The 19,332-nt window shown below is 45.4% G+C and overlaps 1 protein-coding gene across 1 annotated transcript in view; it reads right to left on the reverse strand.

The window, feature by feature from the left end:
* The window catches only part of LOC137671831 (S-adenosyl-L-methionine-dependent tRNA 4-demethylwyosine synthase TYW1-like), an 87,146-nt gene that overhangs the window by 9,562 nt on the left and 58,252 nt on the right, over positions 1-19,332 (reverse strand). The window contains exons 14-15 of the mRNA XM_068415621.1: positions 13,242-13,352; positions 1,750-1,917 (exon numbers count right to left, since the gene is read on the reverse strand). Of these exons, the coding sequence (XP_068271722.1) occupies positions 1,750-1,917; positions 13,242-13,352 (279 nt within the window). The remainder of the gene's footprint in view (positions 1-1,749; positions 1,918-13,241; positions 13,353-19,332) is intronic.

Raw genomic sequence — 19,332 nt, forward strand, 5'->3', positions numbered from 1 at the left:
TAAATAAAGCAACTTTAAGGTGAGTTAAAACAAGAATGGTGCCAGGTATCCTGTTTTTCTCTGCTCCCTCCCATCAAACTGCAAACTGCAAAAGCAAGCAACAGTTTTGTAACCATGCAGAAGTTTTCAACAATGAGATTCAAATAATTTTCAAATGTGGATTTAAAATATTTTTGCATCTTTGGCAAGTGGCGATTTTAACTAGTTATTCCCTGTGTGGGCTGTGAATCACCTCACATGGAAAGCCCTACACCAGCACTCACTAAAACCAGTTCCCATTTAAGCGAGGGATGTGAGAGTGACTTCAGCAAATATAAACGAAGAATATGCCAAGAGCAAAATCATCACAATTAGCATAAGAAGTAGCTCCTCCATCAGTTGCCTACCTAGCACATTATTATACATTTTTATTGTCTTTCTGTTAAGCTTTTCTGAAGCTCAGATAATAATATCAGTACTTGATATTACTTGATAGTTTTCATATTCTGCTTCCTTTAAAATAAAGTATTTTTGGGGGGCATTTCACTTGTATTTCACATTGTGTTGATGGTATTTATGAAGGAACCCAAGTTTCAAACAAACCATTTTACACACACACAGGCTGCTGAGACACGCTGGGGCTGCGAAGCACTCCAGTACTGCGAAGGGATGCTGCACTGGTGTCCAAAGGCGGCACCACTACCTCTTCTCTATTGTTTATGAAGACAGGCTGAGAGAGTTGGGGCTGTTAGCCTGGAGAAGAGAAGGCTCCTGGGAGACCTTCTAGCACCTTCCAGTACCTGAAGGGGCTACAGGAAAGCAGGAGAGGGGCTTTTGACAAGGGCATGAAGTGATAGGACAAGGGGTAACGGTTTTAAACTGAAAGAGGGAAGATTTAGATTAGATCTTAGGAAGAAATTTTTTGCTGTGAGGGTGGTGAGACCCTGGCCCAGGTTGCCCAGAGAAGCTGTGGCTGCCCCCTCCCTGGCAGTGTTCAAGGCCAGGCTGGATGGGGCTTGGAGCAACCTGGTCTAGTGGAAGGTGTCCCTGCCCATGGCAGGGGATTGGAACTAGATGATCTTTAAGGTCCCTTCCAACCCAAACCAGTCTGTGATTCTATGATTCTATGAGAACGTGTACAATTGTTCCAGCTGCTTCATTTGTCCTGAAAAACAGTTTTGCAGACAGGCAGCTCCAGTTCAAAAGGAAAGCATCCTCTGTTAACACCCACATACCAATGTCTTTTACCAAAATTATTTCTCCAAAGGAAGCAAAATACACTACCTTAACTCTGGTTGAAAAGAAGGAGGTCTACAGTTCTGGTAGGTATCACAAATATCCAGAAGAGGAAAACCACAACCCTAGTCTATTCTGGTGTAACTTCCTTAGCAAGCTGTCTATACCACTCAAAACCATCATGAAAATATAGAAACAAGGCAGAGCCAGCTGACCCACCTCAACAAGATTTGCTCTTGCCTTTCTCAAAAGGTGAGTGTGACAAAGCACAGGAGTACTGCACTGAACCCCTCCTGAAGCCGTTAAATGCTTCTTGCCTGGGTTGCCACCGTAGTGCTGTGAGTTATCACAACTGGTTGCAACCTGCGGTGGACTCAGTAACTATTCCACGGCTCTCTTGAATACATGCTACGCTTTTTACCCCCCAAAAAAGCATCCAGCCAACTCTAGAGAGAAAATGTGTTGGAACAAGGCAATTGTACAACACCAAGGAGAAGACACAGTGCCTGGTCTCACACCCTGGCACAGACTCACCTTCTTGTGAGCTATCAGGAGACAGTTTGAGTGTTCGTGCTCGCACGCGATTTCATAGTCGGGGATGAGGTCGGCCAGCTCCTGGACGAAGCGCACCACCTCCTCGTGCCAGGGGACGTTGGCCATGGTGAGGTTGCTGGCTGAGCTTTCACCGCAGTACGTCACGCCCTGAGAAGAAACATGGAAACAGTCACCATCAGCTTAACCCTTCTCAGAGCAGTGCTGGCACATCAGCCACAGCAAACTCTGAAAATGGTCTGTTTTGTCTCCCCTTCACACTGTACCTGATGGAAAGGTAGCAAATTTGGAGATGGCATTGAAAAAAAAATCAGTGTCTCCCTCAGTGACACACCACCAAAGCACCGTGTGCCCAGGCAGGTTAAACACCGGTTAGTCTTTGCCCTGGAAAGCAGCTTTGAAAGCATTCAAACGGAGGATGCTCGTGCTCCTGAGCACTAAGGTCCCTTGGTTTTGAAATGTGACATGCCTGGAAGAAAGTCTCATGAACAACCAGTGCAACAACTCAGTGTGACACTGCTAGGGACAACTGTCCTACATACCACTGAGGCAGGGACCTCTCCCCTTCCAAGCCAAGGCTGTGATTTCTGTCACTGTCCTCTAGTATCCACACAAATCTCATTCCAGCACCTTGCAAAACCATCCTCACTGAGTGCCTGCTGAGGGGGGTGAAAGCATTTTAAGGATGACATCAAGCATGCGTCCTCCCTGCTCTTACCCCCCAGACCTCACCTATGGCAGAAGACAGCTACAGCAACTGCCAAGCACTCGGCACTCCGGATTCTCATTAAAAAAACAAAATAAACCAGAGATTGTGGGCACTTGTCCAAACTGCTCAATATCCCCCCTGGACATCGAGGGCCATGAGCTAGATACAAAAATAACATTGGCACAGTAAAGCCAGCGCAAATGCGGTCAGTAAACACACAGATTATTTTTCAGGGCTGAGTACACGAGCAAACACCCAAAAATATAAATGCATTTATAAAAACTCCCTCCAGCTCATCTCACTCTTACTACCTTCTGCTTAAAATAATTCAGTAAATACTGAAAACTGTTTGGAAAAAAAAGTCCATCTCTGACTGCATCTCCCACGCACACAGACTGAGAATGAAAATCCAGGCTTAAGCTGGTGCTTGTAGAAACTCTTATTGTTTACCGACGAGTAGAATTGACTTGATGACATTAAAAAAAGCGGCTTGTGTTGTTTTGGTCAAAGGCCACCAGAACAATCATGGAATTTCTATAATCTGGGCCCTCCACGAAGAGTGTCGCTTTGTGAAATGCTGAGAGCTGAAGTAATCGCCCCAGAGCGCACATCCCCAGGAAACACCGAGAGATTTTTTTTTTTTTATAAGATTGATTTGTGCTGATTGTGGATCTCCCACCCGACACCATCTGCCAGCCAAAAGGCCAGCACCATCGCTCACAGGCCCCCCAAAGCCCCCATCGCTCCTGATCTCCCCTGACTTGGCAGAAGTAAAGGTCACGTAGCGCTAGCATGTTATATCTGCACCCAAAAAAAAGAGCTAGTCATGGGGTGGGAAGCGCCCAGCGCGTGCAGGTTGATGTGATGGCACATGAGCATCCCTCAGGCAGGGCACGGAGAGGAGTTTCCCACCGCACATCGCTCTGCAAAGCTCCGTAGCTCACTAGTGTGAGCAGGCAGGAGCACAAGTCCTTGGGGAAGCACACTCAGAACTAGTTGCTAATTTAGAAGTTCAAAAGACACCTTCATCTCAGATTTAATTGTATTAAGTCAGAAGAGATACTGGGTTCTTGCTCCAGCTCCCTTCCCAACCACCCGATACAGCAAACGGACCGAAGGAGAGCGCGCCGGAGCGGGGCACGTGTTCCTGCTGTGCCCTACACAAAGCTTGTTTGGGTGATTTACTTGCGACAGAAGCTGAGGTCCTCTGGGTCACTACAACACCCACCCCCTGCAGCACCAGCTCCACACACTGCCACGATCACTGGGCAGCGAATGCCACTCCTCAAGTTCTACACCCCGCTCCATCCAACTTCAGCCTCAACATTGAGATCAGCTGCTCTTAATTTGGAGATTTGATCACTTGAACCTCCTGAATTACTGATTTAGCCTTAGCCATGACCCTTGATTTCACTACTGCCTTGCTCCATTTTTCATTACATTAGTAAAATTCTCATAAATTAGCTCAGCAGTACACGGCTTACCGAGATGTACTTCTGCTTATTTCTTTCTTTCCACATAAAATCCACTAAGGGCTCATCCAGCTGGTTTAACCTGTGGTATCACAACACAGCTCACAAACCCACCAGCACCCAAAAGGGCAAACTCACATAAGAAACTTGGCTTTTCTTCTAGACAAAAGCCAACTCCTCTGTACCTCTCTAGGTAACTTCATCACCTTTGCTCTTCGGCTGAGCTATTTTATTCCAGTCACAAAATCCCATCAAGCACTGGTCTTTAAAACAGAGCACACACAAATTTTATGGATGATTATGTTCTGCGTTCTCGTGTTTTTCCTCTGTGAAGAGCACTTCTGCTTCTTTTAAACGGCATTTGCATCCACGCTATGTTTGCAGCACCTTTATGTCCAGCAATAAACAGAGACAGATCCTTTGCAAACAGTTAAAATTAGAGGAAGGTGAACCACATAGTGCTTAAACAGGGCTAGAAAAGAAACAAACTCACACTAATTAGAAACTGTACAAGTTTTGGAAGCAATTACTTTCTCACTGGTAAATTTATGAGGGACCTCCTCTATTAATCTGCCCAAGCAAAGGATATTAGAGCCGTGCACCATAATTCAGAGCCAGCGTGGAAACAGGTTGACTGTGCACCACCGCAGACAAGTCGGGGGAGTGCTGAACAGGGAAGTACATTAATTTTTTAGCCCAGCTCTGAAAGGCTGAAAAAGATTTTAAATGTTCTTGTATTAGAGCAGCCAGCCACACAAATAATGGGATACGTATCTCCCAGGTTCAGCTGTATAGATGCAGCTCCACATAGAAATATTTTCCCCGCGTTCGTTATACAGATTATGATTTGAGCAGCATGAAAAATGTATGACTACAGAAGGGAAAAACCCTTAGGAAGCTACAACATGACTCATTCTTTTAATAAACTTCAAAAGGTATCATTTACAAGCAAAGAAAGCGCAGAGGCAAATGGAATAACTAAGTGCTGGGACGGCTGATTAATTCACAAGCACAAATCAATGAAAATCAGCTTAGCAGCACACCGAATGAAGGCACATCGGCTTTCAACTGCCCCAACTTCTTATAACTTGAGTTAATTAACAGTGCTGATATCACTTGAAAAATGTGAACAGTTGATTAGGGCAGTCATGTTGTATTTTCCAGTAATACACCACGACAGTTATTAAGACATCAAGTATTAAAAATTTGAAACCATTCTATTGTACACCCTACGCTCTTACACCAACTTCCCTGCAGCAGCAGCATCAACGATGCTGCCTCTTAATTAGCCTTTAATAAGGGTGCTTTTAGCGTTCTCATCATGCCACACAGCTTTGGCCAAACACCTCGAAACGCAGAAGCCTTTTGAAAAGCAACTCAGCTACTCTTGGTTATACTGGTGTGAATCCAGAGCGACCGCGCTGGGTGTGCTCCGGGTTTCCGTGCTGCGGTAACGGAGCCAAGCGTGCACAACTGTATTTAAGCAACGCCTTGTGCCAAGGTGATTATCACTGCATCGAGAAGCACGAGAAGCACATTTCTTCTACTGCAATCTGGCTCCTTGCTGGAGATCTCGACAGCCAGCAATCATTTTAATACACAGGGTTATGAAGGGAAGATTACTGGGAACTAAATATCACAGCGCTTTGTTTCTCAACTCTGGAACTCCAAGCTTCCCAACTTAATTACTCAACACGAGAATTTTCTTAACTACTAGCCCATAAATTATAATTTTTTTTTAATTGAGGCTCATGAGAATTAACAGAAGAACAAAGTGTCAGCCAAGGTGCTGAGTGACAGAGTCACTGTTTAAAAACTAGGGCAGCCCTGACCCAAGACAAACATAAAAAGCCTCCAATGACATGTTGATAGATTGCACTCTGCAATAAAAATGTTTATGATCCAAGCATCAGCATTGTCCAAATTACATACACAAGCTCTCATGCACGTCTGCTCCTCACTGGAGGGGATTCGGGCTCTTTGATTGTTTTTAATAATCGCTTTCGAGTTGATTTAACAAAGGACATCAGTTTATTTGTGTCAGTTAAATCTGAAAAGCAGGAATGGAAAGCTGTGCTGGGCTGCAAAAATTCCTCCTCAATTTCAGAACTGTATTGGTATCAAAGCACAGGCTTGGACTAAAGACTGACTTTTCAATGAAACTGTGTTGCAGGGTCACTTGAAAACTCAAAATTTAATCACCCACCTACGTTTGCAATGAAACTTGTTATCCAGCCTTACTCATGGCATGAAAAAACCCACTGATGTCAGGCCCAGCTCCTCAGACACATCTATTAGTAACTTGTAACCTTTAGCTGGATCAACAGAAATAGCAACTGGGTCCCTGCCTCTGTCACCCACAGACGCTAATAAGGAAAGGAGCAGCTGCTCAGGACCCACCTGAAGGCAGATTTCCACGGCAGACCAGGGCGACTGGGATCCCAGAGCCCTCGGGTGCCCAACTGCCCTGCAGCTCTCCAGCACCATGGGGAGGTGGTGCAGCCCTGGGCAGCCCTGCCACTGCCTACCTGGCCACCTTGGACCACCCCTGCCTCGTGTCCTCTCCTTGGACCCATGGCTCGCAGTTTAGAGGACATTAAGTGGTCTTTTTTTTTTTTTTTTTTTTTTTTTTTTACAGGAAATTATACTTTGTTTGGGTTTATTTTATAGCAGGCACCAGGAAAAGCAATTTTTTTTTTTTTTTTAACTTCACCTTCTCTTCATCTAAACGCAGACTGGAATGGCAGCAAGACTCTGAATAGCTTTCTGACAGGTGGGGCAATCGCCTCTGGCTGCATGCAATTAAAAACTCATTAAAGCAGAGCTCATTTTCCCCCCATTATTTAAGCACTTAAATAATCTTTACTGTTTAATATGACAAGACTGAGCAGACTGGGACAGATACTTCCCTCTGGTCCTTCCTTCCAGACATTTACTTGGTTATTTTAACTCTGTGGCAAAGCCTCAGATGACAAGAGTAGGAGCTGCAGTCCCAAAACATCGCCCTTAGCTCCACCGGACACTGAGCCCATCCACCAACACAAGCTTGGCACAAGGGTCCTGTGCTGGAGCTGAAGTAAAATCATGAGGGACAAGTGCTTTCAAGCGGCTGAAAAAACTGATTTCACGAAGGCTTGAGGGAATTTTGTGCAGTGCCATGACCCTCATCTCTGCTCTGTCAAAGTCCTGCCCTCAGACAGCACCAGGGTATGAACAGCCCTCAAACAAAGCACAAGCCAAGCAGGGTTGGTTTTTTTTTCTTCCTTAAATCAAAACGGATGGAGAGAAGCAGTAAGGCTCTGCTCAGGCAGGAAGCTAAAGCTGCAAGATGAATCACACAGAATCAATCAGGTTGGAAGAGCCCTCTGGGATCATCGAGTCCAACCATTGCCCTGACACCACCATGTCAACTAGACCATGGCACTAAGTGCCATGTCCAGGAGGAACGGCTGAGGGAGCTGGGGGTGTTTAGCCTGGAGAAGAGGAGGCTCAGAGGTGACCTTATTGCAGTCTACAACTACCTGAAGGGAGGTTGTAGCGCAGTGGGAGTCGGCCTCTTCTCCCGGGCAACTACCGATAGGACAAGAGGACACAGCCTCAAGCTTCGCCAGGGAAGGTTCAGGTTGGACATTAGGAAGAATTTCTTTTCAGAAAGGGTCATTAGACATTGGAAGGGGCTGCCCAGGGAGGTGGTGGAGTCACCATCTCTGGAGGGGTTTAAGACAAGACTGGACATGGCACTTGGTGGTGTCAGGGCAATGGTTGGACTTGATGATCCCAGAGGGCTCTTCCAACCTGATTGATTCTGTGACCCTGCAGCACGCTCCGCTCACGCATCCGAATGAGTTCCTTAGGACCCACTGAGAATTTCATATCAGAATTCTTTTGCCCCTTTGGTGTAAGAAAGAATATAAATGGCAAAATACTGCATGTCAACACACGCCTCTGGCTTTTAAAACAGAAAGAGGGTAACATTGCACATTCTAGATCTTAAATATAACAATCAACTTTGTACAGCTACGACAGTGACATTATGGCATTAAAACAGACTAAGGCAATAAATAAAATTTATGCATATTTAACAACCACATGACTGATCCTCCCCTTACTGGGGTTTTACATAAGGGTGATCACGGCTAATTTCTATTGGCTTAAATAAGAGAATAGGGTCCTACAGAGTTACACCGCTGTAAGATACTCATGTAAATGAGAACAAGTATTAAGCCCTGCAAGAATCTAAATCTCTATCCACTCCACCCTGTGAGCCTCTCCGGAGCAAGAGGGGATTAGCTACATTCATTTTAAATGAACGTCATTTATCTCAAGTATTTAACCAGGAAATCCCGCTGAGATGAGTTGCATTTTCTGGCAGATGCTTTGCAGTACCTTGTAATTTTTTTTTGTTTATTTGCTTTGAGCAGGACCTGGTCTTTGCCTTTCTAACCCATCACACTGGGGCTTGGGGAAAAAAAAAAATGCTAAGCCCTATTCACATGCCAAATAGATTCTGTCAATATGCTTCATTCTCAAAAGGAACACAAGAAATTACTTTTAATCAAAAATATCAAGACTTTTGGGGAAAATTCCCAGGTCACCAATGCTGTGTGAACACCACAGCTGCTGGGGCTGGACTAGAGGCCAGTTACACACTGGCAGGATTTTTTGTCCAAGTGCAGATCAATACACTGAGTGTGTGAAAGGGAACACTGGCAGCAATAATGAGTGCTGGATTTGAACACACCTCAACCCTGCCTGTCTTCCTTTGGGTCAGAACTTAATTCCTGACTCTTGTACTATTCTATCAAGCATCACTCTGACTGCTGTGATGGTGTATCTACGTGATCGCTCTGCTTACATACACTGTCCCTGCAAAAATTGCAAACTCCCAGGCTTTGAGGGGGGTATGATGCAGCCCCTCTTCTGCTGTTCTCCTCTGCTGAGATGGAGATCTGCTCACTTTTTATTCCAGAGCAGTCAAACATCGCAGGGATAGAGACCCCAACTCTTTGCTTCACCCCACAGGTGTGCAGGCAGAAGCAACTAAGCACCTTGAAGCATTCTTGACCCCAGTTTGCTCAACAGCACAGCTCAGATGCCTTTGAAACCACTGCAGCGGCCACCTGCACCAGTGATCCTGCCATAGACCCCCCTGCAGTGCTGCATTCAGCTCTGGGGGCACCAACAGAAGAAGGACATGGAGCTGTTGGAGCGAGTCCAGAGGAGGCCACGAAGATGCTCAGAGGGCTGGAGCACCTCTGCTATGGAGACAGGCTGAGAGAGCTGGGGCTGTTCAGGCTGGAGAAGAGAAGGCTCCGGGGAGACCTTCTAGCACCTTCCAGTACCTGAAGGGGCTACAGGAAAGCTGGAGAGGGGCTTTTTACAAGGACATGGAGTGACAGGATGAGGGAGAACAGTTTTAAACTGAAAGGGAAGATTGAGATGAGATATTAGGAAGAAATTCTTTACCTTGAAGGTGGTGAGACCCTGGCCCAGGTTGCCCAGAGAAGCTGTGGCTGCCCCCTCCCTGGCAGTGTTCAAGGCCAGGTTGGATGGGGCTGTGAGCAACCTGGTCTGGTGGAAGGTGTCCCTGCCCATGGCAGGGGGGTTGGAACGAGATGGTCTTTAAGGTCCCTTCCAACCCAAACCATTCTATGATTCTATGATAACAAGCTGTCTGCAGAGCACACAGCTGAACACAGAGGAGGAGAACCTACTAATTTAGTTAGGTCAGACCATGGGGTAAGGGTCTGAGTGCAGGCACAGCAGCAACATGAACGTCTCCAGCAGCGTGGGGTCACAGCACCCCACCAGCAATCAATCGGCACTGCAGAGAAGGACTGCCAAGGAAGGAAGCTGTCCTTAAGATGACATTCCCTCTGTCAGCCTCTCCTGTTGGTACCTGGCTCGACTCTGTCACTACCCCACAGCAACACAACTCGTCGTTCATCAGCCACTCCACAGCACGCCGCTTACTCCTTCTGGCCAAGAAGAGGCAAAAATTGGTTCCACGCTTGAGGTGAGAAACTGTGTAACCCCTTCGCACTTCAAAGTCACAGAGACAGTGCAGCAAGAGGAGAAAGCCACCGCGCCTCCCTGCTGAGCCAAATCTTCCTCCCTTTAAAAACGCTGCTGTTCAGCAGGAACTGGCAGATGAAACTGTGAAACAAATAAGGCCACTGACTGGGCTAATACTATATTTAGTGTGAGTTACTTCCTCGCTACAGAGCGCCAAGTGCCCACTTTTTGGAACATTACACTTGCTTCAAAGAGGCAAGGAAGAAAGGCAACTTTGTTAAAAAAAAAAAACAAACCTTGCTCTCACATTAAAACATCCCATTTGAAAAGCTGTGAGCAAGACCTTTCGCCCAACTGAGGGTCTATTTAAATACAACCTAGTGTCAAGCAAGTCCACCGCTCCACGAAAGCCATCACAAAATTTCGTGACTTTTTAGAAGGATGGAAACGCCATGTAGACCCCAAACGTTGTGCCAGCACAGAGCTGCACCGTTTGTTTCAGACAGTGATAACATCAGTTCAGCTCCCGCTGCAAACAGGCGCTGCCAGCGATGCGGCTCGTGAAGGCATGCTTCATTCTTCAAGTATATGAACCCTGCTTTCCTGTCTTCAAAATTAAGATAACGGGACAGCACAGCTCTATTTAAAAACTCAAGTAAATGGAAAAAAGTGGAGACTATTTCATAGCCTGCTGGTGAACGAGGTGGAGCAGTGCCCTGACAATTCATTTCTGCTGCTGAAGCTGAAAAGGAATTAGTGTGTTTTCTCATACTCAGCTGCTCGCTCCTGTCCTGCAAAGCTTAGCTGCTGTCAGATTTGCTGTATGGTTTTGAGAGCTTTGGAGAATTGTCCTCCGTTCCTAGACTGGAAATAAAGAGCAAACTGTAGAAGAGGTTTTTTGGACTTACAGATACTTTTGGAGTATATAGATTGCAATGAAGTTGTGAAACGCTGTACTGTGGTTTGTAATAGAGCTGTAACCAGGGAAGGGAAGAATTTCCCCATCACTCCCAGCCTAAGCACAGCAACTAACGGAGACAAGGGAGAGAGACACTGCATCCTTTGAAAAGGCTTAAACCCAAGTTTCCCCGCGTCCCTGACTGCTACTCTTGGGATTGGAAAGACAAGAGACTTTCCACATGCCAACTACAGACTGCTTCTGTGGCCAAAGTATAGGCACAGTGCTAAACCATTCATGGAAGAAACCGAGGCTTGAGATGTTCTGTCCCTTAGCTTGAGGACACCATGATCTGACAAGGATCAGCACCCTGGTAGACACTTCTGTTCTCTAGCACTTGTAGAACTTCACTTACCTGCTGGAATATTTCTGAAAAAAATGACATTTAGATCAAAGCATCCCACTTGCAAATCTAATTAAGGAACATTAAACTGCATAAACTTTTTTTTTAAAAAAAAAAAAAACACAAAACCAAAACCTGCAAACTTACACTCCTATCAGTCCATGAACAGACCCAAATCCACTCAACAGCACATGACCATCAGATACCAGGTGCTCCCCTCTGCCTTCCTTGTCCTGCAACCCCTTTGAACCCCCTTTGTAGCTGGCATTGGCAGGCACAAGTGAGGCTGAACCCCCAGCTACACTACCATGCTGCGTGGTTTTGGGCAATGTCACGCAGCCCCTCTCTGCCTCACTTCACACTTTTGCAAACAGGGTGAAGTGTTTAATATATATCCCTTCCCCAGAGAAAGTCCTTGCTGGTTGAGCTCTGAAGAGCACTTTCAAGCACTCGGAGTGCAAAGATGACATTTTCAATTGAAGCAGTGTGGGCAGCAGCCTGTCCCAGCTGGAAGAGTGCCAGGACTACATCTATGACCACCTTGCAAATACCTCTATGACCACCTCTTTTCTCACCTATTTCCCTGGCAGTCCGAGGCATGACTTTGCCAGGGAAGAGCTGCTGGGAGAGCTGAGCTCCAACACTGCTGGGAAACCATGACTGCAAGGCTGAACCCTTCCACAGGCAAAGGGAAGAGCAGCCCTCTGCCTTGGAGGAGAGAGATGTTTGCCCTGGAGAGCGCTCAGGGGAATCTGTGCTCAGAAACATTAACTTACACTCGATTTGTTTTACTAATTAAAGTCACTGCACATGACAGTAGTCTAAGTAGTACATACGCTGACAGCCTCATACTCCACACTGGTGTGCACACTCATCTCTGCCCTCCTCGCACGCTGGAAGAAACGATCTTGTACTACCACGCTGCAGTAAGAGAGTCAGGAGATGTAACGTGGGAAGGGTCCCATAGGAGCACTCCTTCTGCTAGGTTTTACCTGAGGAATATGAAAGAGTCTGATACACACTGTAAAACTGAGGCTTTTTCCCCAAACCATACACAAAACCTTATTTTATATTAAGCTATCAACTTCAGCAGCACATTCGGAGAGAAAGAGAGCACTCTCTACCAATAATACCAAAACCTTTGGGTTTTGTTTCAAAAGGAAGTTGCAGAAAACTCCAGGTTTTTCCTTCAAAGCAGCAATAAATAAAGATTAAAAAAAAAGGGAAGAAAGAAAGAAAAGAGAAAAGAGAAAGGGAAAAGAAAGTCCAGACGCAACATAGCTGCAAAAATACAGACCTGAGGTAAATGTGCTGGTCTGCAGGGGAGTTGCTGGATGAAAATGCTGATAGTGATTCCTCCCAGAACACCTTGTAAATGTGCCTTTTTTACATTCTCTATGTACTAAATTGATTAATCCCAAGATAAAGCACTTCCTGCCCTGTTCTATCTCACATGTTCCTGTTAGTAGCTTTTCCAGTCCCAGAGGGTAACATTTCCCCCCTCTTTTGTACAGCCTGACAAATACCACATCGGTAAGCCAGACATTATCACCTTTTCCCCTAGCAGAATTTGAGACCAGGGTGGGAAGAATACCACCACAAACTACCCACTCCTCTCAGAACATATTGTTTAAAATGCTGGTTGACATAAAAGAAGGAACATCTATTCATCAGTCTCTTCTTGCATGAGAAATACAAAAAAGACCAGAGGGTTATGATTCTGTTGAGCAGAAATTGATGCTGGCTGGTACAAAGCTTGTCTTGCATAATACTGAAGTCTACTCCAAACGCACACAGAAGATATTAGAAACCCGGCTGCCCAACTTTAAAAGCAAGAGATAAGTTCCTTATGCATCACTGAAATCTTTGTAAGAATTGAATTTACTCGTATAAGTTTAAGACCGTGTGTGTGGGAAAATGGGGAGGAAAAAAGTAAAATACTAATGGAAAAAACCAAAATAGCTCCGTGCAGCTCACCTTGACCTCAATGAAGTCTGGTTTGCCAAGGGATATCAGGTCAGCATAGGCTTTGAGGTCATCCACATTCCAAGCTTTCACCAGGGTCAGCCTATAAACAGTGCGTTGTTGCTGAAATAAAGGAAAAATTACATTAGCAACACGTGAGGGAGGATGTTCCAGCTTTCCACACAGCTTAAATAAGAAAAAAAAAAATCATTAATTTATTCCAAGAACGCAGGGGTTAAAACAAACCAGACACAAAACAAGAGTTACCTCACTTGTTCCTTTAAGAAAGCTACTCCACAGCATCCGTGTGCTGAGCCACCTTTTGCCATACAAAGACTAATCTTCCCTCTATATATCCCAGGCACTTTGTTTTTACAGGAGCTTTAACTTAATGGGAAAATGACCAGGAAGTTTCTCTCTCTTGGATTTGCTTCCCCAGGCATAAAATCTGACCATTAGTTGCTATACAGATATTTTTACTTCCTCCAGCTGGATCATTTGGCACTGGTGACTTTTGGCCAGGATGAACAAGAATAGACAGACCATTGTCTGCCCCTGCCTGCAAACTCTTCCAGCACATTAGGTGCAGTATCGCAGAGAAAAGGCTCTCCTACGATCAGTTACCCAGAACGTTTTATTGGAAGCACAAAGTGATGATTAAAATCACAACCGGGAAACACTGAAAATACCCTCCTTATGACCCAGCCTTATAAAAAGTGCGGTGCAAACCATTAGGAACAGACACAGGAGCTGTAGCACTAACGACTACAAGAGCAGCATCCACCCCTCGTTACCCTCTGCAGCTGGATTCCTGCCTGGCACCATCCCTGCATGGACCTGTCCTCTCCATCCCACTGCTGAGCGCCGCAGCTCCTCATCACACCACTGCCTCTCCGAGGCGCCCAGACCTTCCTTATTTCTGTGCACAGCAGCAGACAGCACTCTGAGAACTTCTTTCCTTGGAGTTATTCTGATTTTCCCTGGAAGGGCTGCTCACCAAAGAAGTTCCTGGTGACAAAAGGACTTCTACTGACAATATAAGCACTTGGCCATGGAACAAACCCAGTCTCACTGCTTACATCTGCTTGTTTCCATCTTTTCCTTCCCTTCATCTTCCACTAATGTTTTATTTCACTTATGTCTGGAATTTATTTATAGAGCAATCTATAAACACGAGCCAGGATTCGATACCTACAAGAAGTCAGTGTCTGGAGAAAATGATTAAAGGTAGAGCTTCTTTTAAAAAAAAAAAAAATCTATGGAGAGTAACTGTAAAGAATTATTGAGAGAATATTATTGAAGGCCAAATATTACAAGAAGTAAAAAAACTTTACGTGTAGCCCATAAGCATGTGTTTAAGAACAAGAGGCTCTTATGATTTGAATAGATTGGCAAAAGAAAGGTTCAGGCCAAGAGACAACAGGCAAGTATGAAATCAACAGTTAATTACTAAAGAGAAAAACAATGAGGCAACTAATACAAAAGATAAACACATCATTTGCCATCTAACAGGGAAAGAAGAAACCAGAGGGAAAATATTTAACAAGAGGAAAAACTCCAATACATGCATGCCTGCCAATCGTCTGAAGTGATTAGATACCCAATTAATTGAGAAATGTCTCCCCAAAGGTCAGCTCACACTGGTAAACAAATGCAGGCGGCTTCAAGGCAACAGTAAATAAAATTCATATTTTAATACCAGCCCCTACCAAAGGCTGCTGACCCAGCTCCAGTCCTCAGACTGGGAGGTCAGGTCCCCAGTGCAATCATCAGAGCAGGAAGTCCACCATGAAGTGAAGCCTTTAGGGGCATTTCTTTTGTTTTTGGCAGGATGGTTTTGTGCTAAAATTAAGAGCAAATTTCTGGACATCTCTGTCGTGCACAGAAAACGCAGGTTGGCATCGAGCACACGGCGAGGGGGACAGCGTGTCCTGTCAAACCCAGCGCGAGCAGCACCACCACTGCTGGCTGAACAGGCTGCAGCAGCAGAGGGCAGGAAAAAGGAAAAAAAAGAAAAAATCTCAACCTTAACACAGAAATAAACCACAGGAAATCCATTTGTGGGATGCAAGTCTTAGAAAGTCCACTTGATCTTCAGACAGCAGATACTTGCTCTTTGGGGAATCTGAACATGACATACGTATAATGGGAGACTGGAGCAGGCAGAAACTGGTCTCAAGTGCTGGAATTAAGGGTAATGAATAATATCAACAGCTGTATGGGAAGCTCCTCCAGACTAATGAAAAATATTTATGCCTAGCCCAAGCGTGAAGTGGATCAACCAGAGCTTTGCATGAGCAGCGAGGGCAAGACCTTCTGGTAACTGAAGTGCTGGCAGTTCAGGAGGGTGTTTGCTACCCTGAAGGACACGTGTCACAAGTGTCACTTACAGTGTTGCCACATTGCTTGGAGCAAGCTTAGAAAATGCCACCAAGTGTCCTCCCAAGGTTCAATTCCTTTATGAGATCTCTAAAAGGATAGAAAGCATTTTCCAGAGGCTGAAAGGACCACTCTCAGCAATAAAAAAATCAGTAGCATCTTTGTTGGCAGCAAAAATTGAAGTCAACTGATTGGATGGAGGTGACTCTGGGAGTGCCACGCTGTGATTTCAGAGGACCACGCTGTGATTTTGGGGGGGGGCACATCAGTTCACCCCTCCATCTCTGCTGGCAGATGAATGTGCCAAATACACCCACACCCCACAGGAGACCACACTGGAGGGGACTGCCTGCAGCTCAGGTTTCTTCCCAAAATAGTGCAATGTATTTAAAAAAAAACAAGTCTAGTCTATTAAAAGGAAAAATCCTGTCAGTAAATGCAATACTGCAAGAATATTTTGTGGAGAGAATGAAACGTTATCAGTTTACTTTTATCACAACATTTTCCAACGTACATTACGCACAATGCTACAGCGAGTGTTTCTTCTTACAGCAAAAGGGGTTTTTTTCTCCCATTTAAATTTCATTTTTAATACTCTCCAATATACATCCTAGATCATTTAGAAGGCTAACTTTAAAGTTCAAGTGCTTCATAAAACTAAAACTGCTACAAGTGCATTAAAAGGGCTTTTCCCCCCATAGGGCAGCACTAACTGACAAGTAATAACTGCAGTCTGTGGGTATTATCCATCACTTCAATAACTGAACTATCACAAAAACTATATAACTAATCACCACTGGTGGTGAAAGAAAGTAAAACACTGCCAAAGGGATACAGAAAAAAAAGGTAGAAAAATCAGAAATTAATATTGCAACTGAAGAAACCTCTTTCCAGAGGACAACATCTCTCAAGTGTTGTCTGAGGAGAGAAAAAAGCCACTTTAAAAAAGTGGTAGAAGGGACAGATAAAATGGCCTAACACCACAAAATGTTATATACCAGTAATCCTTACAGACTGCCGGCAGTGCAAACGCACAATCCTGTTTTGTTAATGTATTATTTGTATTTGGATTGTGCAATAGGGCCCCAGGAGATCCTCTTATAAGCGCTGAAAAACAAGAAATAAAGAACTTAAGCCCTGAGAGTTTAACGATCTAAACCATCAGTACGTAAAACCAGCCTGCAATGCTTTACGCCCCGCGTTTCCAGGAAAAGCGGCCGTTATTTCACTTCAGACAGCCATCAGAATAACATTAGTGGAGAAGAAAAAGTTCATAAGATAACGAGCCTTTCGAGTGGGTGAAAGTTGAGGGCATGAAACCGCATCTATTTTATGCCAAAAAGGTCTTTAGGCAGACGATCAGCCTCCCAGGAACAGGCACCTCCGGGGCCCGGCAGGACTGCACGTGCCCATCGGATGGCAAAGGAAAATAAGAGATGGGAAAGGAAACAAGAGAATAGACCCTTGTAAATCAATACCTGGTGGGGGGAATAAAGCAGATGGAGCCAGATTCTTCCCAGCAGCACCCAGGGAAAGGACAAGAGGAAATGGGCACAAGCTGAAGCACAGAAAATCGCATTTTTAAGTGAAATTTCTACAAGGAGAGTGATTGAACACCAGAAGGGGTTGCCCGGAGAAGCTGAGGAGTCTCCATGCTTGGAGATACTCATACTCGACCCACCAAAGCTTATCCTGCTTTGAGCAGGAGGGTTGAACTAGACAATCTCCAGAGGTGCCTTCCCACCGCGACAGCTCCCACCCTGCCCATCTAGGAGTTGCACGTTTTTCTCAAGTGCCTTTCAGGATGAGAGCCAAGGGCTGCACACAGACCATCTCCACCAGGCAGGATTACAAGCAGCAGGTTTTAGAGAAGGTTCCCTTAGATCAGGTAAGCATCAGCACAGAACAACAATTCAGGAGGGCAACAGGCAACGAACACCGCAGCCAAGCAGCCTAATGACAGCTGGAGCAGGAGCCCTACCACCCATCAGGTTCTAATCAAGGCAGATTAAATAACCAGCAATTCAGTCCTTCGGGAAGACCTGGGAGCACAGAGAGAAGAACAGTTGAGTATGCTGAGGCAAATCTACTCAAGGCTGGGCAAGTCAGAATAACTTTTAAAGTAATGCTGTGAAAAACATGGAGTTCATCGGAGTGGTTATATGGCACGATGCCTGCATGGAAAGCAGGATGCATCCTTGCTCCAACGCAATCCTCTGCTCTGAGCACCAAGTGTGCTTATCCAGCCTGGGCAAAAGGAGAGCAGCCACAGCAGTGGCCCATGGCCAGAGCTCAAAGTCACGACCGGGGCCAGCAGACAGGGATGCGGCTCCTTCCCTCCGTCCTCCGCAGGGTGGCCAAGACTCGGGTGAACCCACGGATGAGTCTCCAGGCTGCTCCACGCTTAGAGCCCTCCAGCAGCTCACGCTGAGGTACAACACCGGGTGCTGTGGCAGCTCCGCAGCCCAGCTCGGAGAGCAGCGGGGCAACCCCTGGCCACCCCGAGCCCAGAGTGATGCCCAGCCCTTGGAGCAGCACTCAGCAGCACTGACACTTCTGCCCCTTTCCAAGGTGGTTACATTTTCCTTTGAAACCATCCTAAAATTTTCCTAGTCCTCTAACATTTGCAAATGAGCATTTTCTGCATGCGCATATTCTGCTCAAAGTCAAACCACCGAACGCACCTCAGACCGAACCCAAGCCCACGGGGTGACACTGCTCTCCTGGCATCCACTGGCCCAGAAAATGTTAAAATAAAGGATTTCCATGTCAGTTTGACAAAGTGCTCCCTTCTTGCTTCAATACCCAAGAGAGATTTGGGCTGCCTTTTTTTTTTTATCACTTCTTTTTAATTCCCTCCTCCTCAACATTCATCTTTTTGTAGATCAAATATAATTATTCTTCACAAAACATCCCAAGTCTAATCTCAGGAGGAAGAGGAAGGGGTGAACATGTCAACTGTGCTGTGAAGAGCAGTTTGCTGGATTGATAGGAGTTCATCTGGGGCAGGGGAGCATCTCCCTTCTCCAGCCAGGGCAGGGAGGCATCAGGAGCAGGACTGAACCTCATGGGACTGCAGAAGGCTGGGAGAAAGGGAAGAGAGTAGACAAACCTCCTCCTCCAAACCATGCATTGAGGTCCTACAAGACCTTACCTCAGATCGTGTCACTTGAACTTGCTCTTTTGATAAAGCAGAATAACAGAGTCCTACTGTGTGGAAATAAACACAACAAATTTTAGCTTAAAGCCAGACATTCTGAACACTCATGTACCTTCCTTAGATATAGATAAAATAATTTTATTGCTAGAAAATGACAATTCATGCACAGATGACTCAACATTAATCCATATTTTGCAGCTAATGAAACTCAAGTGACAAAACCAATATTGTCAATAGAAACACTGCTTTGCTTAAATGGAAAAAGCCCTCAGGGGAGAAGAAATTATGGCGCAGACTCTAAACAGAAATTGCTCTTTCACACAGCTTCACAGATCATTTGCAGGTATTAGAAGAACAGGAAACCACTTCAAAAGCCAGCTTCTTAGTTTCATTAGTATTTCTTATTCCCCTCAATGAAAGGCTCAACTTGCAAACTGACTTCAAGACACGTTTTCAGAGCTTCCCAGCTGGCAAGGACCCGCTCTGATCATGACACAAAACAGCTTAAAAACTGAAACGCGTGTGCAATCCCGCAGCACTGGTGCTCTTGGCAGGCTCCTTGCT

Source organism: Nyctibius grandis, chromosome 18 (genome assembly GCF_013368605.1).
Source record: "Nyctibius grandis isolate bNycGra1 chromosome 18, bNycGra1.pri, whole genome shotgun sequence".
NCBI classification, from domain to species: Eukaryota; Metazoa; Chordata; class Aves; order Nyctibiiformes; family Nyctibiidae; genus Nyctibius; species Nyctibius grandis.